This window comes from Trichomycterus rosablanca, chromosome 3 (assembly GCF_030014385.1).
Source record: "Trichomycterus rosablanca isolate fTriRos1 chromosome 3, fTriRos1.hap1, whole genome shotgun sequence".
In the NCBI taxonomy this organism is placed as follows: Eukaryota; Metazoa; Chordata; class Actinopteri; order Siluriformes; family Trichomycteridae; genus Trichomycterus; species Trichomycterus rosablanca.
The window spans coordinates 40,563,369-40,586,239 of record NC_085990.1 but is presented as its reverse complement, the minus strand read 5'-3'; the positions used below and the strand labels follow the sequence as shown (position 1 = coordinate 40,586,239).

General features: G+C 39.9%; 1 protein-coding gene across 2 annotated transcripts in view; it reads left to right on the top strand.

The window, feature by feature from the left end:
• The window catches only part of ibtk (inhibitor of Bruton agammaglobulinemia tyrosine kinase), a 29,660-nt gene continuing 6,789 nt past the window's right edge, over positions 1-22,871 (top strand). For both annotated transcript variants that reach the window (XM_062991305.1, XM_062991307.1), the window contains exons 1-23: positions 1-212; positions 2,676-3,530; positions 3,680-3,776; positions 4,398-4,522; positions 8,343-8,453; positions 9,249-9,416; positions 9,734-9,851; positions 13,608-13,788; positions 14,379-14,502; positions 14,779-14,956; positions 15,061-15,202; positions 16,075-16,695; positions 17,696-17,782; positions 17,889-17,971; positions 19,391-19,428; positions 19,544-19,640; positions 19,731-19,832; positions 20,705-20,822; positions 21,242-21,302; positions 21,400-21,527; positions 21,605-21,741; positions 22,501-22,622; positions 22,720-22,835. In XM_062991305.1, coding sequence (XP_062847375.1) covers positions 3,207-3,530; positions 3,680-3,776; positions 4,398-4,522; positions 8,343-8,453; positions 9,249-9,416; positions 9,734-9,851; positions 13,608-13,788; positions 14,379-14,502; positions 14,779-14,956; positions 15,061-15,202; positions 16,075-16,695; positions 17,696-17,782; positions 17,889-17,971; positions 19,391-19,428; positions 19,544-19,640; positions 19,731-19,832; positions 20,705-20,822; positions 21,242-21,302; positions 21,400-21,527; positions 21,605-21,741; positions 22,501-22,622; positions 22,720-22,835 — 3,278 coding nt within the window. In that variant the 5' untranslated portion in view covers positions 1-212; positions 2,676-3,206. The remainder of the gene's footprint in view (positions 213-2,675; positions 3,531-3,679; positions 3,777-4,397; positions 4,523-8,342; positions 8,454-9,248; positions 9,417-9,733; positions 9,852-13,607; positions 13,789-14,378; positions 14,503-14,778; positions 14,957-15,060; positions 15,203-16,074; positions 16,696-17,695; positions 17,783-17,888; positions 17,972-19,390; positions 19,429-19,543; positions 19,641-19,730; positions 19,833-20,704; positions 20,823-21,241; positions 21,303-21,399; positions 21,528-21,604; positions 21,742-22,500; positions 22,623-22,719; positions 22,836-22,871) is intronic.

Sequence of the window (22,871 nt, the reverse complement as noted above, 5' to 3'; positions counted from 1 at the left end):
TCTGACCAATAGAAATCGGCGTAGCAGAACTCTGACTGCCAATCCGCTCGTTTCATGCTGCTGTGCCCGCTAAGGTCTTTGCCGACTAGCTTACACTAGCTTTAGCTGTGCAGAAAATTGATAAAAACAGAAATATATCTAGTAAAATGTGTCTTTTGAGTTGTTGTGCGGTGTCTAACGCAAAGCATGCTTTCTCATTCGTCTAGCAGCAGGTAAGAAAAAGAAATGTTTGTCTTGTGGGTGTGTTTCGGACAGAAAGTTTACCTGTATGCTATGTTGTGTTGTATACTTTATAAGTCTGACTAAATAGTATGACAAGTGCACTCAGCTATTCATTATATTGTCACTGTTTTGCGTACTATTTAGTTCAGGAATATGCTGTTTGAGACACAGCCTGTTCATACTGGAAAAATAAGAATTAGCTGGTTACTTTGCATAATTTTAGCTGTTAACAGCCGTTTAGATTAAATAGATTTACAAAACCGATTTTAACTTGAAAACCTAATGTTTAAAATACAAAGGCATTAGTCACTTATATGTCCGTTTTAACAAATTAGGCTTAAACCTAGTGTAGCTAATGTCAAGCTAAAAAGAGGCAACACGCCAGGTTAGCGTCAACATATGCAAGAAAGACTGCATATTATTTTACATTCAAACTATGTAATTATGCCAGATTTAAGTGTAATTTGTTCATATTACATATTCCCATTTGCCAGTTTTATCAGGTATACATATTATGATGTGTACTTAAGTCATTGGCCATACAGCAAGGACTTCTGCAGCCAAAGCAGTGTAAATCTTTATGCATTTGTCAGTTTTACATTTTCAGCATTTAGCAGACGCCTTTATCCAAAGCGACTTACAGTAGTGTGACAGTATACAGTCTGAGCAATTGAGGGTTAAGGGCCTTGCTCAAGGGCCCAACAGCAGCAACCTGGCAGTGGTGGGGCTTGAACCAGAGATCTTCTGATTACTAGTCCAGTACCTTAACCTCTAGGCTACAACCTGCCCTGTCAGTTGAATAAAGGTTCAAGAGAATTAATACATCATATTTTTAGCGTTTTACAAAATGTCACAATCTTTTTTGGAAATAAGGTTTGTACAGATATAAAAAGCATGCAGCACATTTAGCTGTAAGTAAAGGGTTACACCGTTGTATGGTGCTAAAGGGTTAAGCTGAAATACCAGTCTGTCCTCTGTCTCAGGCTTTTTGCTTATTTTTACATAAGGTTTTAAATAACCTTGGTAATATACCAGTACTGACTACAAGCTGCTAGTGACACTGGTATGTAACTGTTGGGTTAGTACATCTGGACAGAACAGCTCATTGCAAATTGGAATGTGTTTTCTTTGTAATTTTGTTTGAATTTGTAATCTTGCTTTGGGAACTTTTAGTCTGATCAGAGATGTGTAAGTAACTGCTTGAGGAAATTAAATACTCAAATAAGAAAATAAATGAACAGTGACGTGTAACTTTTTTGTGTTTTTACAGCCAGGAGAGTAAAAAGCAGGTAGCAAACTGTCGCTTGCACTAGTTTAATGTCAATTTTAGAGACATTTTAGAGAAAGTCACTGATTAATAACTAATAGCTGTTTTATAGCTGTTTTGCAGCAATGGCAGTAGATTGAGGTAAACCAAACAATTCCTAGATGAGTCCAACATTTTGTTACTTATAAAATTTGTTTGTTTCTCACTTTGTCTTTTACATGGGCAGTTGTAGTTTAGTGGTTAAGGTATATGCTATACACCTGTAAGTGTATAAACCGCGTCTGTAAAGCAGTGTTAGACCAGGTTGACATAAGTACTTTTTTACACATAAATGCAATATTGCACTGGTGGATATAGAAGATTGAAAGTGGTATATTGGTACTGCAATGGTAAAAAAAAAAAAGGCCGTTTAAAAGTGTAGGTCATTCCTATAGAAAAATTGCACAGAAAGCCAAGGTGTCAGTGAGACATAGTATGAATGAAAATTCATATGGAAACTTTATTTGTTTGTTTGTTTGTTAGGATTTTAACGTCATGTTTTTTTACACTCTTTGGTTACATTCATGACAGGAATGATAGTTACTCACTACACAAGATTCATCAGTTCACAAGGTTATATCGAACACAGTCATGGACAATTTAGTATCTCCAATTCACCTCACTTGCATGTCTTTGGACTGTGGGAGGAACCCGGAGAACCCGGAGCACCCGGAGTAAACCCACACAGACATGGGGAGAACATGCAAACTCCACACAGAAAGGACCCGGACCGCCCCACCTAAGGATCAAACCCAGGACCTTCTTGCTGTGAGGCGACAGTGCTACCCACTTAGCCACCGTGCCGCCCCTGGAAACTTTAGTTAATGGCATTTAGAGTGATGCTTTTATTCAAAGTGACTTACAGTTGTGACTAAATGCAATATATTATCTTCTGATATAAAAAGGTCTGGTAGATAATCAATGTTATTTACTTTACTGATGTTGTGGCTGATTCATTGGGTGTATTCATTTTTATTTTATTTTTATAAGTAGCGTTATTTTGGTTGGGGATGCGGCACATCAGAAACACTGGGTGCAGACCAGGTGTAGCCTGGACAGGGCACCAGTCCAACATAGAGGATTGAAAAGTTAAAACTTGTTATCAGATTAATTTATTTGTATGTTAATTGATTGTTTCTTTTTGCAGGTAACATTTACAATTATGGAGGCTTAAGAGATCACACGTTTCTGGGGGGAAGGGGTGTTTCCCCTCAAACTGGATGGACTGTTTGAATGGATTGTATTTTGGAGGTTGCCAAATTTGTTATATTTTGCACAATAAGACACTAAACTACACCACAAAAGTATTTTTGATAAACGTAATATATTTGTAAAATATTGTACAGAAAAGAAAGAGATAAATTTTTATTATTTTTTGATGGAATTAATAGTTCTTCCAACACTGTGTAGCATGTGTCACATTGTTGAGATGGTGGACTGAGGCTAGGTTTTCATTCACCTTGGGGATGCTAGGGTGCTGTGGAACATCAACACATGCACAATTCTAGCACCCCATAATTCAGACAGAGGGTACTTTTTATTTTACATAACACTTTTTTGGCGATTTCAAGCTTTCATTCAGGGCTTGTGGCTTGACTCATAATTTTGGAATTTATTTAAGGTTGGGGTAAAGCAGTTGCTTGGGGCTGTGCTTAGGATTTGTGTTAAAGGGTGTACGATGAGTGTGATGATCCCAGAATGTACTCCAAAATGCCGCTCGTCACGCCACGCGGAGGAGATTGTGGCTGCTCTCACGGGTGGCTCCGAAAGACAACTGAAGGCCTTCCTATCTGTTTACTGCCACAATGCTGCCTCTTTGAGGGACGAGTTCGGTCGTACAGCACTCCATCTTGCTGCTTCGCTGGGGAAACGAGCCCTGCTTGAGTGGCTTTTGGACAGCAAGAGTGCAGACCTGCTTTTGAAAGACAAGGAGTCAGGCTGGACAGCTCTACACCGTAGTGCTTTTTATGGGCAAATTCATTGTCTCATTGCCCTCATCAAGGTAAGTTTAGATTGGTGTCCTAAGACACTAAGACAAATGGAACATAAATCTGTTGAAGACTGATTTTATCTTACATTTTAACAAATTGGGATGGCATCAACTTGGTGCACTAAATATATTCAATGCCTATTGTGTTGTTGCTGTTTTAGCATGGTGGTTCACTAGCTGTTCCTGACAAAGAGGGCCTGTCTGTTCTGGATCTTACTATGAAGGACCGTCCAGCTCATGTTGCCTTTCGAAACAGTGGTAAGAGAAATGTATACCATAATTTGTTAGTTGTATTTTTTGTCTTAGTAGATACACCATACACCATAGCATCCCAGAGAGCCCCAACGTCATATTCAGGGTTATGCTATGCCCTGACAGTAAAAGTTACTGTTTCATCCAGTTGTCTGTTGAGTGCCCAACCAGACTGGTGGCACAGCAGAGACTCCAACTTAATTGTCAGGAGTGAGAGGCTAACGTATTAGACTGCTGCATCACCTAAGCACCACAATTAGATGTTCCAAAGTTAATACTGCAAAAACATAACTTACAAAAATACACTTGCTGCAGTGCAGTAACACACTCCAAACTGGACACCAATCCATCGCAGTGCCTCGCGACATAGCCAGTCATGTCTGTATGTAGGTGCCCGTCTGGCCAGTAGTACCACTGGAGATTTAAACCCTGAATCCCAGTGGTAGTGAACTAGCATAATTCACCCCTCTGCCACCCAAGTGACCACTTATGGAATACAATTTCTGCATTTATGCACAATTATGTTTATTGATTAATATTAATTGACTTTATTAACTTTAACTTTATTATATTTAACTTTTAATATTTGGTGGTGTTGTTTAATCTTTTTTTGCTCTCATTTATCAGACCCTACTGAAGTATACACCTGGGGTAACAATACAAACTTTAGTCTTGGACATGGAAATCAGGAGAGTAGACACCATCCTGAGATTGTGGATTTGTTTGCCAGAACTGGGGTCTATATTAAACAGGTAATATTTTTTGCTGCTTTTTTTTTTTTTACCCTCTTGCCCCATCTGTCTGCTGCATAACACCCACGCTGGGCAAGCATGAGTCCAATACTGACATATGCCTCCTTCAACATGTGTAAAGACAGATTCATACACATAGACTGAGCACACTATTTTCTGTCACTTCGCTCAGTTAGTAAGAGTTGCTGAAGTACTGGCAAGGAGATGAATCCCCATCCGGTCTCAGGTCCCGGTCAGGCCAGTGACACTTCTGAGAATCAAACTTGGATGTCAAGTCTTGACAGGCTTGACATTTTTAAGAAACTAGGAGCATGCAAATAAATTCATGAGCGCATACAAAAAACTGGTTAAGCCTTCAATTATCAAATATAAACTTCAACTAGCAAACTTGATCAATGTTTAACAGTATCAGTCTTTGCTTGTTTATTAACTATTCATCCCTTAGGTTAATAGCACAGCTGAGATTCAAATTCAAGAGCTCAAGATCTCTGCAGTGGTGGTGCAGTGGTGTAGCACATTACACCACTGCACCACCTAATTGCCCAATACCCTGCTTTCTTAAAAGGCATCCAATATTGTGCGTATTATATGAGCTTAGGCCTTTAAATTGTAGTTAAAACATTTTAAATAGCTATAAACTGGCTTTTTCAGCTGTGTGGAGACATTTGCTTTGGCTATAGATATGTGCGTTTATATGCAATGTGTTATAGTAATACAGAAATTGTTCATAACCATTGATTTTTAACACACATCTGTAATCTCATTTAGATTAGAAGCCTCATTCTTTTCTAAATCCCTTAAAGCTAGCTATCCAGGGCAGTTGTAGCCTAGTGGTTAATGTACAGAACTAGTAATTGAAAAGTTGCTGGTTCAAGCCCCACCACTACCAGTTTGCCATTGTTGGGCCCTTAAGCAAGGCCCTTAACCCTCAATTGCTTGGACTGTATAGTGTAAGTTACTTTGGATAAAAGCATCTGCTAAATGTCGAAAATGTAAATGTAAATTCAGTAATGTATTGCTTGCATTAATTCTAGAGATGTGCCGATCGGGGTTTTTGGCACCGATTCCGATTTGCGATCTCCTTTCAGGGACATCGGCCGATAGCCGATTGCGATCGGGGGTTGGGGGGGTTTAGCAGTAAATAAAATAAATAAACTTAAAAAGAGCCTCACAGTGAAGATAAACCGGAGCAGCGCGCGTGTGTGTGTGTGTGTTTGTGTGTGTGTTTGTGTGTGTGTGCCCTTAGAAGATACGCTTTGTTCACAGTATCGCTATAAGTGATTCATGAGTCGATTCATTTTTCGCGAAGCGTAAGTTTCTCTTCTCAGTTATCTCTCCGTGTTTACTGTTATTAATTAAATGTCGTGGTTTTAAATAAACACCAACTACTACAGAACATTCTGTGTGACTCTCTTACATTAAAAAGCTTAATTAAAAAGCTTAATTAAACTGCTATTACCACAGATCTGTAACCGACCGTCAGACTCGTTCCGTCTAAGGAGCTAAAAGTTCAGCAGATGATCCTGAACTAACGAATTTGCTAATGAATAAACTTTTGCCTCTGATTGGCTCTAACATTTTCTGTTCTCATCTACATCACAAGTAAGAACCGCATACGATTTACCAAAGTGAACCAGGAGTTTATATAACGTGCTGATAGAATCGACTCAGATGTGACCGGGTTGAATTATCTTTTTAAAGTAAATATTACAATCAGCAAAATTACATCGTATGTATGATGCACAAAGTTAATGATGTTATTTTAGGTCATGAAGAGCTTTCACTGTGGTTTCTGTACGATGGTTGATGAATGGTGATGTGATGGTTGGCGTCTGGATCAATGCACTGAGCTGTTAACTTAACATGATCTTTATATATCACACGATCGGATCGGCTACTTTAGGAGATATCGGCCGATCGCCGATAGCATATTTTGATTAAAAATCGGCCGATACCGATTCATAGCCGATCGATCGTCCCATCTCTAATTAATTCTAATAAGTGCTTACAAATATTTCACTGCCACTTGTTTTCCAACTTTCAAATCTTCTATTTACTTATTACCTTCTAAAAGTCAATGACCCAGTGTTTTGTGAGCATTCATTTTCCAATACTAAGTGTGTAGGAGATCACGTTCCCCAAACTTTTATCAGACCTCAGATGCCCCATACATGGCAAGACCGGTCACTGTGACCAAGCTTTCTGTTCTGCAGGTGCGTAGAGTTAAATATTAATTCATGATTAACATGCCTAAATTCAATAAACCCAGCGTGTGTGACGAGAGCCTGTACGTGCGTATGGAGCACTTTTACCCTGTGCATGGGTTGCTTTACGGAACATCTCTTTGCTTGTTTTGCTTTTGAAGAGCGTCTTGCATTAATTATGAGGTTGGCATTGGTTCCTTTCCTCTACTGTACTCTGAACCGCAGCAGGCAAGCATAACCTTGTGGGGACAGTGCCATGTCTTTCCATACCCAAAGTCCAGCAAGCATACATATTAAATAAGACCACAGCTGCTACATGCTGCCTTACAAAGTGTCTGTCTGGATGCCTCTTAAGAGTTCATGCTCTTAAACTAGAACTCGCAGCCACGGTAATAAAATAGAGCATTGTTTAGTGCAAGATTTGGCAGATAGTGTACTTGGGAGAATGTATTGTTCTGATGACATTATGAAGATGGACAGAATCATAATACTATTAAGGAGCAGGGCCTTTAGACCAAGTGTTGAGACCACATGGTGCACCTGGTTCTGTGATATTTTTCTTCCTTTGTTGCATGATTTACACCATGCACCATACATTTTACATAAGGTAATTCTCTGTGTCCCCAATTTATTAACAGTTTGAAGCACACATGGGTTCTTTGGCTTCCCGAAAATCATCCAAAAGTTGTAAAATTGTCACTTATTGGACCATATTACTTCTTATCATTTCTTAGAGGTCCAGGTTTTCTAAACTTCAAATTAAGTTGTGCCGTCAATACAATTGATTTCTAAATGGCACTTCTGTCATGAATTCCAATGTTGTAAAGGTCAAAACACAGCTCTTGTGAAGACACTTTAAAGGTGCTCGATTGATTCCATGGTTATTTTCAGGGCTGTAATTTGGAACAACTATTCTGTAAAATGCTGTATAACCTAAAACAAAATGAAAATCACTGTGCCTCTTTGCTGAAGTTTTCAACCAATTCCCTATTGCAATTGCTTTGCCACTTGGTGCAAACACACCTGCGTGCTTTTAACTGGCAATCTGTACAGCTACAGTATGTGGCTAAAAGTATTGGGACACCTGACCATGAGCTTGTTGGCAATCCACTTTCAAAAACTGCTTTACAGACACTCCAGAAAAGGCTTCTCACATAACTTTGTAGTAGTCGGTGTGAATTTGTGCCCATTCAGGCAAAGAAGCATTTGTATGGCTGGGCACTGATGTTGGTAAAAAAAATACTCAACTGATGTTCCAGTTCATTTCAGAGCTGTTTAGTGGGGCTGAGGTAAGTGTAGGCCACTTGAGTTTTTTTTGTTTTGTTTTTTAAACCTAGCTTTTCTTCATGTCTTTATAGACCTTGCTTTGTGCACAGGGGCACAGTCATGCTGGAACAGGAAATGTCCTTCCCTAAACTGTTGCTGCAAAATTGGAAGCATTTAATCTCCATTATATAATTGACTTATTAGACATGTTAGCAATAGTTGTGGCTAAAACATGTAAGTTCAATAATTTGAAGGGTTGCCCCAGTACTTTTGTCTATATAGTGTATGTCATCTAATGTCAGTTTCTTTCTGTATATGTATAATTTATGTGTTTGTGTCTTTTTTTACAGGTGGTTGTGTGCAAATTTCACTCAGTTTTCCTTTCTCAGAAGGGCCAGGTTTACACTTGTGGCCATGGACAGGGAGGACGTCTTGGACATGGGGATGAACAGACATATTTGGTGAGACTCTCTTGATTTTAGTGTCTAATAATCCTGCAAATCTTTCATTTCTAATTTGAAATACATACTTTTAATACAAAAGGTTATAAAGAAAATAAGGAGGCCATTACATAGTTAATGTTATGCCTCATAAATGCACGGCTTGCTTTGGTTATTGTTTACCCATGTCAGGGATTGACTTCATCTAAATGCTACGCAGCCACTTGCAGAATTTTGCGTATTATAATATTAATTTATAATTATGCTGGCATAATGTAAAACCAAGTGGCCATTTTATTAGGTACACCTGCCTTTTTTTTTTACATTTAGTTACCATTTTATGGATTACTCCTACCATATTGATGCCATGTTAATGTGGCGAGACAATTACTGACTGTACAGACTTACTGTTCTCTTTATTAGGAACACATGCTTATTGTAGGTGTACAGTTGGAGAGTAAAACAATTTTAGTTTTTTATGCACACTTATGTTAAAACTGGTATTTCATTAGTGGGCAATGTCTGATCAAAGGGTGCTGCTGCCATAATATTTAGATTAAATCACTATTCTTCTCCTAGCATTAACATCAAGGTGATTAAAAATCCCAGTAACACTCCTGCACCTGCTACACTTCAGTGTAAAAACCTACAGAACGACAAATAGACATACAAGTGGTGTAATCCATAAAATGGCCAGTGAATCCTGTAGATACATAGTTGAACCTGTGAGCAAATTGTGTAGTGTGCAAATAAAAGTATTTACATTGTTTTACTGCTATTGTCTGGTTATCTAGTATGATTGATTTTGTGTTTTAGGTTCCTCGGGTAGTAGAGGGTCTCCTTTCTCATCACTGCACCCAGGTTGCTGCAGCCAGAGATCACACTGTGGTTTTGACTGAAGAGGGCTACGTGTACACTTTTGGGCTCAACACCTACCATCAGCTGGGCCTAACACCACCTACTTCCAGCCAAGTACCCAAACAGGTTAGCAAACCTCTTACCTGGCACACAAGAGCAAGTGGTGTTGAATAGTTTGAAATCGTTGTTTGAAGCTCCTTCACTCTGTGACACCTGCCATATATTCGTTTTAATCAATTAAAAACTAACTGTTTTAAATACTTACAAAATTGGAAAAAATTAGTCTGAAAGAGTGCATTTAAAGAATAACACTTGACAAGGACTATAAACTGAAATATGAGAATGACCTACCTTTCCTGCTGTGACTATAACCACTGTGTAAGCACAGCAAAAAAAAAACATCTGAATAAATAAATAGCTGTTTGACTCATTTCATGATGCAGGTGACTTCTAAGTGTTTAAAAGGAAGAAGCGTGATTGGAGTCGCTGCTGCAAGGTTCCACACTGTTCTCTGGACCAGAGATGCAGTTTACACTGTGGGACTGAATGGAGGCCAGCTAGGTAGGAAAGGAATGAGAACAATGAGACATTATAGTGTAAATACATTTAACATTTGCAGCACAACCTGTTTATACATGTGTGTTTACATTTGTTTTATGAATCAGTACTTTAACTGATAGTTAACTGATAATCTTATCTGCATATACATTTACATTTAAATTTTCAGCATTTAGCAGACGCTCTTATCCAGAGCGACTTACAGAAGTGCTTCTATAGTGAACATTTCATTTCTCAAGTTTAGGAAAACAACAGTCAAAGAACACAAATCTGCTAAAACCTGTTAGAACCAAAGTGCTGTTTTTTTTTTTTGTTTGTTTTTTTTTTAAAATGGAAAAGAATGGAACAAAATGTTAGTAAATAAGTACAAGTCAGCCTAAGTGTTTAGTAAAAAGGTGGGTTTTTAATCGTTTTTTTTTCAAGACAGCAAGAGACTCAGATGTTCGGACAGACAGAGGAAGTTCATTCCACCACTTCGGCGCTAGAACAGAGAACAGCCTTGATGCTTGTCTTCCTTTAGTCCTGGATGGGGGCTCAAGTCGAGCGAGACTAGAGGCTCGGAGGTTGCGTGGTACAGAGCGGGGTTTGATAAGGCCACGAAGGTAGCTTGGGGCTGGTCCATTTTTGGCTTTGTAGGCGAGCGTCAGTGTTTTAAACTGAATGCGTGCAGCTACAGGAAGCCAGTGAAGAGAACGCAGAAGTGGGGTGATGTGGCAGTGTTTAGGTTGGTTAAAAACCAGACGGGCAGCTGCATTTTGAATGAGCTGTAAGGGTTTAATCGTGGACATGGGAGCTCCAGCCAGGAGGGAGTTGCAGTAGTCCAACCGTGAGATTACAAGTGATTGCACCAGAATCTGGGTAGCTTCCCTGGAGAGAAATGGACGAATCTTCCTGATGTTGTACAGGAGGAACCGGCATGATCTTGTCATGTTGGCTATATGAGGAGAGAATGTCAGCTGGTTATCAAGGACAACACCAAGACTTCTTACCTTATCAGATGGTCTGATCTGGGAGTCATCCAGAGAAATTACTAGGTCCTGGGTTGGAGACTGATCTCCAGGAATGAGCAACATCTCTGTCTTACTGGGATTAAGTTTCAGATGATGAGCTGACATCCATTGTGAGATATCTCGCAGACATGCTGAGATGCGAGCTGAGACTTGCGTGTCTGAAGGAGGAAATGACAGAATGAGCTGAGTGTCATCTGCATAGGAGTGGTAGGAGAAGCCATGGGAGGCTATGACCTTGCCCAGAGAGCGGGTGTAGATAGAGAAAAGAAGTGGGCCAAGTACAGAGCCCTGAGGAACACCGGTTGAGAGAGTGCATGGGGGAGATATGGATCCCCTCCATGACACTTGGTAGGAGCGCCCTTCCAGGTAGGAGGCCATCCATTGCCATGCTGAACCTGTTACTCCAAGGTTGGAGAGAGTGGTCAGGAGAATGCTGTGATTCACTGTGTCGAAGGCTGCAGAGAGGTCAAGAAGAATAAGGACAGATGACAGTTTGGCTGCTTTGGCTGCATGAAGCTTCTCAGTAACCGCTACAAGAGCTGTTTCCGTAGAATGCGCTGCCTTGAAGCCAGACTGGTACGGATCGTAGAGGTCATTCTGAGTGAGAAAGGCAGATAGTTGGTTATAGACAGCACGTTCAAGAATTTTGGATAGAAAAGAGAGGAGTGAGACAGGTCTGTAGTTGTTGATGTCTGTAGTGTCTAGTGTAGGTTTCTTAAGAAGGGGAATGACCTGAGCCTTCTTAAATGCAGTAGGGACAACACCTGATGTCAGGGAGTTGTTGATGATGGGTGTGATGAAGGGGATTAGGTCCTGTGAGATGTCTTTGAGGATGGTGGATGGTATAGGGTCAAGTGCGCATGTAGTGGGATTGCTGGATGAGAGGAGCTGTGTAACCTCATCCATGGTGAGTGGGGTGAAGCTGGTGAGTGTGTTGGTGGGTTGAGGGTCAGTTGAAAGTGGGTCAGTCGGAGAGAAGGATTGATTGATTTTGTCGATCTTGTCCTGAAAGAATGTTGAAAAGTCAGTAGCAGTGAGAGAGGCAGAAGGGGGAGGAGGAGGAGGGTTTAAAAGAGAGGAAAATATAGCATGAAGCTTACGTGGGTCAGCAGCAGATTGTTCAAGCTTGGCTTTGTAAAAAGATGTTTTTGCAGCAGTCACGTCAGATGAGAACCTGGACAGCAGATCGTGGTAGGAGTGGAGATCACCACTGAGCTTAGATTTCCTCCACTTTCTCTCAGCTGCCCTTAATTCTCTTCTGTTGCTGCGCAGTGCATCTGAAAGCCAAGGAGCAGGGTGAGAAGGTTTACCTCGTTTGAGGGTAGGAGGACAGAGCTGATCGAGGGATGTTAAAAGAGAAGAGAGTAGAGTATTGGTTGCGGAGTTGAGTGGAAGGGTAGCAAGCATGTCAGGGTTAGGTAGTGAAGTTAGGATGTTGGAGATTAGCAGGGAGGAAGATAAAGAGTGAAGATTGGGGCGTGTTGTAAGGGTGAAAGTGTGGTTGGAGGTAGGAAGAGTTGGGAGACAGAGAGAGAAGGACACAAAGTGATGGTCAGAGAGGTGGAGTGGGGTGACAGTGAGGTCCAGAACAGAAGCTGGACGGCTGAAGACCAGGTCCAGAAGATTGCCTCCTTTGTGTGTCGGAGGGCTGTGGTTAAAGAGGAGGTCGAAAGATGAAAGAAGAGGAAGAAGGCAGGAGGACTGAAGTGTAGGGAGATTAAAGTCACCAAGAAGAGTTAGAGGAGTTCCATCTGAAGGGAAGAAACTCAGAAGAACATCCAGCTCTTCTATGAAGTCTCCCAGTGTGCCAGGTGGTCTGTAAATGACAATGATATGAAGAGTAATCGGAAAAGTAACAGTAATAGCATGAAATTCAAAAGATGAAATGTTAAGGTGAGAAACATTCACAGTAGTGAATTGCCATTTCCTGGTCAGGAGCAAACCTGTACCACCACCCCTACCAGATCCTCTCGGTGTATGAGAGAAGGTGTAGGCAGAGGATAAGGCTGCTGGTGTTGCTGAGTTCTCGGTGGTGATCCAGGTCTCAGTCAGTGCCAGGAAGTCAAGGCTGTGAGAAAGTGCAAAAGCTGAGATAAAGTCAGCTTTCTGGACGGCTGATTGACAGTTCCAGACCCCACCTACCACCACTGTTTGAGACTGTTGCAACAGTTGGGGGTAGATGAGGTTGCTGGCGTTGCTGTTCCTATAATGTGCCCTCTGATGTCTGCAGGGTCTGTGAGATATAAGCACAGGAATAATTGAGTAGCACATGCTGAGAAAAAGTTTGATAGATTAAACAATGTCAGAGACTGATAGTACTTACCCAAGTTAGTTTAGATTAGTAGAAAAAACCTAGTGATAGAGAAGACCAGCCGCTACAGACGGTACCGTCTGTAGCGGAGATTTAATTTTATACTAAGCTTAGCCCTGCCCCTCAATTCACACCTAGGCCTCTAACAAAAGGCACCTGAAGCCACTTTAACCAATCAGCAAAACACAGATTAATGCATCAACAGACTATTTAACAATAGTTAAATGCTACTTAAATGCTACTTCAATTCTAGCAATGTTAATAATCAAAGTTACAAAGATAGAGTCTAGAACAAGTTACAGCAAAAAATATACACTTTAACCAGAAGCTTACCTTACCCAGGAATACAAATGAACACTATAAAAGTTACAAGCATATAGTGACAGACTGCTGTGCTTTCTCAATTGAGTTTTGCTTTGAATTTGTGCACACACACAGGTTACCTGCTGGACCCAAATGGGGAAAAGTGCGTGACTGCACCCCGACAGGTGTCTGCTTTACACCACAAGGATGTGACTATCGCCATGGCTGCTGCCAGTAATGGGGCTACTGTGTGTTTGACAGAGAAGGGTGACATTTATTTGCTTGCTGACTACCAGTGCAAGAAGATGGCCTCCAAGTAAGTACACTTTCTCACTCACTCACTCACTCACTCACTCACTCACTCACTCACTCACTCACTCATGCACACACTCATTCTCTTGACCACTTATCCAGTTAAGGTCGGGTAGAAAGGGGGGTGCTGGAGCCTATCCTAGGCACACAGTAACATCCTGGACGGGGCACCAGTCCATCGAAGGGCAGACACACATACACATACCCATTCACCTATCGAGTAATTTAGTGTCTCCAGTTAACTTGACTGCATGTTTTTGGATTGTGGGAGGAAACCGGAGCTCCCGGAGGAAACCCACGCAGACACAGGGAGAACATGCAAACTCTGCACACAAAGGACCCGGAACGCCCCGCCTGGGGATCAAACCCAGGTCCAGGTCCTTCTTGCTGTGAGGCGACAGTGCTACCCACTGAGCCACCGTGCCGCCCCAAGTAAGTACAGTATCCGGAAAAAGAAAACTTAAGTGTTGTTAGATTTCTCTCAGACTTAAGTGTGGGTGATGTGTTTCTCTCAGAGTACTTTAGCAATACCTTGTGAATTTAAAAAACTCTGGTTGATGTAACATTTGGTTCTTAAAATCCTTTATTTTATAGGCAGCTGAATTTTAAAAAGGTTCTTGTGAGTGGAGGCTGCTTGGACCATCGTGTTGACCCTCAACTCCTAAATGAAAGTGGGGGTGAGAAGATAACCATTCTAGCTCTGGATGAAGCTGGAAGGGTGAGTGTCAGTTTGTAATGAGGTGTACTCCCCAAAAAGCCACAAACAAGCATATGTGTTAAAATCCACATATAGATAAAATTATTCCACATGTGGTCAGTCAGCTAAGACATATTGTGTGTTTCCTCAGATTTGCTAACAAGTAATACAACTCAGTTGCATGCAGTTTATTTCAATTCCAATTTTTAATGAACATGCATTTAAATTTGAAATTAGCAAAAATACTGGGTGTAAGAATTCATATTTATCTCTCTCCCTCACCCCCATCAACTCTAGGTGTTTTGCTGGCGCTCTGGTGGCACCTTTTTGAGGCAGTGTAGGTGGGCTTATGGACGACAGGTCTTCATGTCTGACATTGCTCTTAGCAAGAGCAAAATGTTATTTGCTACACAGGATGGTGAGGGCTTCAGTGGGCAGTGGCTAGATCAGTACAAGAAGGGTACAGAGAAAAAAGGTAAGTCATAAATACATTTTATACATGTTATGTGCAGATTTTACAAAACGTAACCTGCAGGTCTTTTAAAATTATTTTGTTTGTACTTGATGTGCTGTTGCCAGAGATATGTGGGCATTCTGAGAGTGGAGGTGCGTATGAACGTATTCGTCTGGAAAAGCTCCCATACATCCACCGAGCTGTCAGCATCACCATGGACTCCAAGGGTCGTAACTTTGGGGTGCTGCAATCTGATCCCAAAACCAGGTACCTTTGCAAAAAACTAATAATATTCATACTTCTTTAACTAGACCAGTGTGATCATGTGCTCATCCAGGAATCTCAGATTATTTTGACCAATCATTTATCACTAGACAGTAGGGATGCAGAGTATTTTATTCGTTTGAAAAAGTCAATACAACCTAAAAGAGCAAGCAGTGATAAAATGTGCAAAAGTGTCAGAGAAAACAAAGGAGGCTAGCTACCTAATTATTCTTAGAGTTTTCCGAGCATAACTTGCATTTAGAACAAGTACAGGAAGCAACTGAGGGCTGTGGACCCAGAGCTCCATGTCTGCCTCTAATCAATCCCAACCAGAATAGGGTGGAGATATGCATTGTCTCAGGCTCAGGTTTCCAATTGATAGTAAGTCACATTTACCCCACCCCTTCTTTTAAAGACTGTGTGTGTATACAGTTCTGGTTAACATGACTGGCATCCCTGAATGTTTAGTACATCATGTAAAATATCTCCTGTAATAAAGTGTTTAGTAAAACTGCTTGGACCTATATAAACATTCCAGTGTTTCTTGTTCACAATGGCAAGGACGAGAGAGTTGTCTAAGCAGACCAGAAATGCTATAATCACCAAGTAGTCTAAAGGGTGACTCGAAAGTTTACATCATTTTAAAGGATTCTGTGATTGGTAAAGGATGAGAAACGCTATTCTAGATAGCTAGCAATGGACTCAAATGATAAGATTTACCTACCTGTTTAAATTAACATTATTTATTATTCCGCCTTGGTAAAGATTTATAAAATAATGCATTTTGTAGTTCATTAGCTAGTTAAAACTCATTTTTATGACATACTTTGTAATACATAAAAATTTAAAATAACTTTTGGCCATTTTGTCCACAGCATATATGAAGTGCCCAGTGTTTCAGCCTCTTCATTCACACAGCATTTCAAGCAGATTCTGGCTGAAGCCGATGAGACGGACAACATCCATGATGTGACTCTTCAGGCTGGTGATCGTGTCTTTCCCGTTCACAAATACATCTTGTCAATGCGTTCTGAATTCTTCCGCAAGCTTTTACAGCCAGGAGTAGAACAAGGGGACAAAGTAGATATTGAGGTACAGAGGAGTGTGGATGCTGTGGGCTGCGATCTCCTGGTTTTGGAGAAAGTCGCTCCTGAGATGCTGGAGCAGGCACTACAATTCATCTACACAGACTCATGTGAGCTGCTGGTGCACGGTGCCAGACCAGCTATCCCACGCCTCAGCAACCGCCCTGATCAGGAGCAACAGCAGCAGCTAATGCACAGCCTACAGGAGCTAAACCTTAACAGCCGCTCTGCTCTGGAGATTTACCGCTCCCTGCCTGCTGCAGTTCACAGTAAGGTGGACAAGTCAATGAGCAAAAATGCCAAGTCTGGAAAGAAGGGCAAGGGTGGCAGTGCTAGCGAGCCTAACTACAATCCAGTGAAGATGTTGCAAGTAGTGGCCAAGAAGTTGGGCTTGGGTAGTCTTTCTGCAAGGTAGGTTTTTAAAGCTTTGTAATTAGCATATTTTTAGACCAAACTTAAGTCAAACTTCATATTTTTAGACCTTAAGTCAAACTTTTGTATTTTTTCTTGCATTCGCTGCAACACTAATGCCGCATTAGCAATTTTTTGCATAGGCTGACCTTTTTCTTTTTTTTTTAACAATAGGCTGCATCCAGCATTAATGGTATTATAATTCCATAGCTGCAGAAAACATAATATTGATCCAGGCCAAATATAAGTATGAGTCTAAGACACTTTTCTTTAGACCATCTGATATTTACATTTAAATTTGCAGCATTAAGCAGACGCCTTTAACCCAAATCGAGGTACAATTATGACCGAATACAATTTGAGCAATTGAGGGCCGTGCTCAGGAGCCCAACAGTGGCCTCTTATTGGCGTTTGGGCTTGAACCGGCAACCTTAACCAGTGCCTTAACCGCTGAGCTACCACTGCCCTATATATACAATAAGCTAGTCACAGGCATGCTATTGTATTGCTTGTCCACATTTTCATAATGTTGCAAAATCTACAACCTATAGTAATGCCAGAAAAATGATATTTGTTTAAGTAGGTTGTTAAATATTAAAACAGAACACTCAGTACGAACATTATATATTCATGTATCATTTATTTTTATTAACCACTTAATATTGGTCAGGGTTATTAAATCTGGTGCAGCTGAAAACGCCGGGCATTTTATTTAAATAGTTTAATAAAAGAAAGTTACGGTGTCAAGCAGTCTTGCTAACTATGTTTTATTTAAAGTTCGCAGTTAGACATAGCAAGCTAGCTGGCTGAAGCAAATTTACTAGTTAATTTAATTTTTTAAAAAGTATGTATTTGGGGCGGCAAAGTGGTGCAGGAAGTATAGTTGCTAGTGGGTGGATTGGCTAAAATGCCGATCAGGCAAAAGAGTTTAATGAGGATTAATATATGCATTAAATTTGTATTGTATTTAATAGGTTGCATTTGTTTTATTGACTCACAGGCTTGATGGAGTGAAGTATGAAAATGGGCAGATTTGTGTTGTGCAAAAAAAGACTGGCAACAGACTAAGATTCTCCCAAAAGAAGTGGTAAATGATTTTATGCAAAATGATTCAATAATTGTAATGATATTTTACCTTCTGCTAGTGTGCACTTTTTGCATTTTGGTTATGGCTGTGCTCTTTTATCTCTCAGCCCCTACCTGTGTGACGTCACTCTAAGATCTGATGATGGAAAGGACTTCCCTTGTCACAAATGTGTTCTGTGTGCACGACTTGGTAAGTTATTTTATTGTTCTAGTATTCAGTATGTTTCCTTTGTTTTGGGGAAATTGGTCAAAATTGGGAAACGAATATTGAACAATGTTTCAGTGTTGTTCAACATTTGTTTCTCAATGTTCATCTCTTCATATGAGAGGAGTGGGCGACACGGTGGCTAAGTGGGTATCACTGTCACCTCACAGCAAGAAGGTCCTGGGTTCGATCCCCAGGTGGGGCGGTCCGGGTCCTTTCTGGGTGGAGTTTGCATGTTCTCTCATGTCTGCGTGGGTTTCCTCCGGGTGCTCCGGTTTCCTCCCACAGTCCAAAGACATGCAAGTAAAATTGGAGATACTAAATTGTCCATGACTGTGTTCGATATAACCTTGTGTGAACTGATGAATCTTGTGTAGTGAGTAACTACCGTTCCTGTCATGAATGTAACCAAAGTGTAAAACGACGTTAAAATCCTAAAAAACAAACAAAACATGAGAGGAGCTGTAAATGTGAGAAATAACCGAAGCTAAACGTAGCTCCACATAAGAAGAGCTACGAATGTGATAAATAATGTAAGCTAATGAGGCTATGATGTGCTAATGACCATGTTTGAAAACCTCTGGCTTACGATTAGGCCAGATTTCATGTTTACTTTTTATTGTAGGGGTTGTTTATTGGTGGTTATGGTTATTGTTGATTGGCCAATCACAGAATGGAAGACTTACTAATTTGCATTATGCTGAATGCAAATTGCTTTGCTGAAGGGCAGGCCACTGAAGTTTTTTGGATTGCCACCATGAATCATGCTGGTCCTCATATCTGAGTTATTTTATTCAGACCTGGCACTGGCACTAACATTTTTTTGGAAGATGCCAGCATTTTTATTTTTATTTTTTTAATAGCCTAAAGCCATTCATGTTCCTTTGCAAAGTGGGCATGTTTAGGCTGATGCTGGAGGTTTTCAGGTAGACATGTACATCCTGATCTATCTGATTTAGCCTCCTAAACAATTGGCAGTCATGTTGCTACATTTTTTCTTTCAGGGGTAAATACAGCAAAAAAGCTGCACTTTTGGTCGTTGCCTCAAATTTGTGGGTTGATTGCATTAGTGCCACAAATCCTACTGAAATAACTAAATGCACTGAGTTTTGCATATAAACACAAGCTTGTGTGACTGGACATTTAGCATATTAGGTCTTTCATAGGAAAAGGAAGTAGATCTGACTGCCTGAGTGCTGTGTGCATTTTGTGCTCCTATAAAAATTATTTTTATGTTGTGTGAAATCTGTTTAGCAGTATACTCTTGTTTATTTTTACTGTCCATTTTTACTGTCTTTATTTCTTTAACCTTACCATCTTCAAAAATGTCGAAAACTGGTATAACATTTAGGTAAACAACACATTGTGCCATATTTTTATCAGTACATTTCTTTTGTCTTGCAGAGTATTTTAACAGCATGTTGGGGAATCCTTGGATAGAGGTATGAACACAGGCAATAGTTATAGTAGAACATATTCTCTATAAAACATCTAACTGAATATTTTAGTTCAGTGCCTCGGCTTCTAATTCATGTAAATATATTCTGCTTATTACAGTCCACCAGCTGTACTGCCCTGGAGATGCCCACTAGTGCCAAAGTCTTGCAGGTCATCTTGGAGTACATCTACACAGATGAGTCTCCCACGGTCAGAGGTATGTTTTTGTACTGCAATTAGGTGTGATGAACCATTGACATGGTGATGTGTATAACAGTAAATAAATATGCCACTGTATCTGTGACAGAGTCTCTCAGCGTAGAATTTATGTGCAATGTGCTGGTCGTGGCTGATCAGCTGCTCATTACTCGACTAAAGGAGATGTGTGAGGTAATCATCACTGAAAATCGTGAGTATTCAGTTGGTTTTGCTTGTTTCATTTTTACTGTACTTAGGGTTAATCACTGACTGATATGCAACAAAAAAGTAACTTACTGATTAATATTGTCAGTTACAAATGTCATTTCAATTTATTTCTAACAGCTGACCATTAATTTAAATTGAGAAGGAAGTTCCAGATCTTTTTCTTACCCGTGCAGTACAAAGCGAGAGTGATGAATGGAAACTCGCTCTCACTACCCTCAGTGACAGTGCAACAGTTTTGTTTACCAGTGTAGAGAACACTGCAGTTTTAACAGGAACATTTTCTACACATTTATATTACCATGAGTAACAGGCCTATTACGTATTACATTCACAAACGAAGAGGCTGCTGCGTCAGTATGAATTTAGATGACTCACTTAGATGGCACACTTAATATTTGTGTTATGTTATTTGGATATTTAGTACCATGTTCTAGTATGAGTAAGACTGCTTATAATGATTACAATATCAGGAACAGCTTTAAAATACTAACCATATATTCATTTCATTGTTTTAGTATGTTTGGTTAGCTCTTGTAATAAGTTGTTTTTTTACTGACTGTTACCAACTTTATGTGGAATTATTATTCATGAGGCTGAACTGGTTCTGCTCACTCTGTTCATGTTCTAACTGTCCTACATTAATGCCACATTTGCTATATTCTGCTGTCAGTAAAGCATCAATACTATTTGACCTGAAGCTCAGTTCTGTGTTTTGATTGGACGCTATATGTTTGTTGGTTATCGCTTTTTATATAATTATTACTTCGCCTTTGTGATGCACAGCTCTCTTGTAACAGTAATAATTAAGATACTGTATGTGTAAAGCTGATATCAATGCTCTTGTTTTTTGCGCAGTGACTCTGAAGAACGCTGCAGAGCTGCTGGAGTTTGCCGTGATGTACAGTGCTGAGCAGCTTAAACTTTCCTGCTTACAGTTTATTGGGCTTAACATGGCTGCTATGCTGGAATCCAAGTGAGTTATTCAGTTATTCCCCCTGTGGATTTGAAATAAGGCCTGACCTAGAAGAGACTTGGGTCATCGCACTACGTCGTATTGTGGATTTGATTTTGAATGCTTAGAATTGTCATTATTAGAGATTAAGTGCAGATTGATGGTAAAATTTTATCTTTTGTTTTGTATTCTACAATATAATATAGTGTGATGCAGTCATCAAATTTAGAATGAGCATGCTATACATAAAACAAAATGTAGTTGTTGGAACATTAAATGTTCTTTGTACTGTTTTTAAATGAACATTGGTCAAAATTTGCAAGTCTGTTTCTATTTATTTATTTTGTTCTACTGCTCCAACTTTTTAAAAAATCCAAATGAACTTAATGGACTAAGTTAATGGTAATTAAATAGATTCAATGTTTGTATATTTAAAACAGAGCCTTGGAGATCTTAAGTGATGATGTGTTACTGGAGCTATCTGAAGCTTACAGAAACATGGTAAGTTAATATCAACAAGACTATCTCTGTGCTCTGCAAAGCCCTTCGTTGTTCAAGGTTTTTGTCATGCAATCAAGTCATGTTATGGTTTGTGTAGATTCCAGCTATGCAGAGGCGACACATCACCCCCTACCCCAATGCCCCTGATCTGAGTGCCTACAAGGATATAAGTTTAGATTCATCCACCATCTCTAAAACCAGCAATGAGCAGGAACAGTCCTTCAAGTATGTCACTTTTCGATCACTTTAACGTACAGGATCACACAATCAGTGTTGTGAATATTTTGTAACTTTCTGTTTAGTGATAGCCTGTTTAAGAAAGCCAAGATGAAGGCTAAGAAGAAACCACGCCGTCGATTAGACAGCTCAGGAGGGTACAACCTATCTGATATCATCCACAGCTCACCCACCGATGCCATCTCGCGCACGCCATCTATAGGTGAGCCTGCTTATTACAAATATTCAATTTGTATGACACTAATGAAATAATAAAAACATTTGTAGGGTCTGTGAACCACGAGCATGGCAAACTTAATTCCCAGCCGTTCCTCGTGCAGTTGATTTGACCAGTCAGCAGTTTCACTTTCTGATGCAAATAGTTGCTTGACAAGTGTAATCTAAAAGAACATTATATATACCACTAATTTATCACAGGCACCATTTAAAATACAACATTCTTAGTTACAAAATGTAGTTACTTTGTCTACTGCAGTTGTGTTTTTCGGCGTCTTGACATAGGATAGCATGAACGTAAACTATCAGGATTCTTATAATAACTGTGAAAATGTATTTATTAGCTACTGTGATTATATATTTTTGATTATTAGAAAAGTGCTCTGAGAAAAAAACCTGACTGACAGGTACTGAGTGCTTGAGGTAGGAGCTTGTTTTTAGCTTGTGTATTAACTTAACTCAGCTGGTGTGTTTTTATTAGCTAGATGCAAAGAAGGGGTTTTAAAAAAAAAAAAAAAGCTGCTTTGTTTAAACTGTTTACTGTAAAGGATGCAGCAGTGAGGTTTGGTTGACTGGTATCAGATTCAGCAGGTCACACAGGACTGAAACAGGGAAAATGGTTTTGTCTTTATCTGATCTTGGTGTGGTGTTGGTGCAGGATCATGGTTTGAATTGATTAAATTGGTTGTATATGCTTTGTGAATAGTAACTCAGACTAACTATAAATGTTATGAATTACTTTTAGACTTGATCGACTCGGGGAAGGCTTGTTCAGTAGAATCTCTTCATGAGCTAATCACATCTGATTCTGAGGGCAGTTATATTGGAGTGGGCAGCCCTCGAGATGTTCAGTCTCCAATATTTCAGGTAAGGTCTTCGGCTTAAGTAATGCCGCTCCACTATGTATTAAACTCTCAATTCATGGTTGTTAGTTTATGATTGTATAAAACTATTTGCAATTTAGGAAGAGAAGTCTGGTCTTGCTGGACGGAAGATGTCTACCAGCACTCCAACCTCGAAAAATGGATCTCTGCCTGTTAGTTACTGCACAGATGAACCAATCCCTAAGGTTAAGCCAAGGTGAGCGCCATATACTACACTGGCCAAAAAATAGGC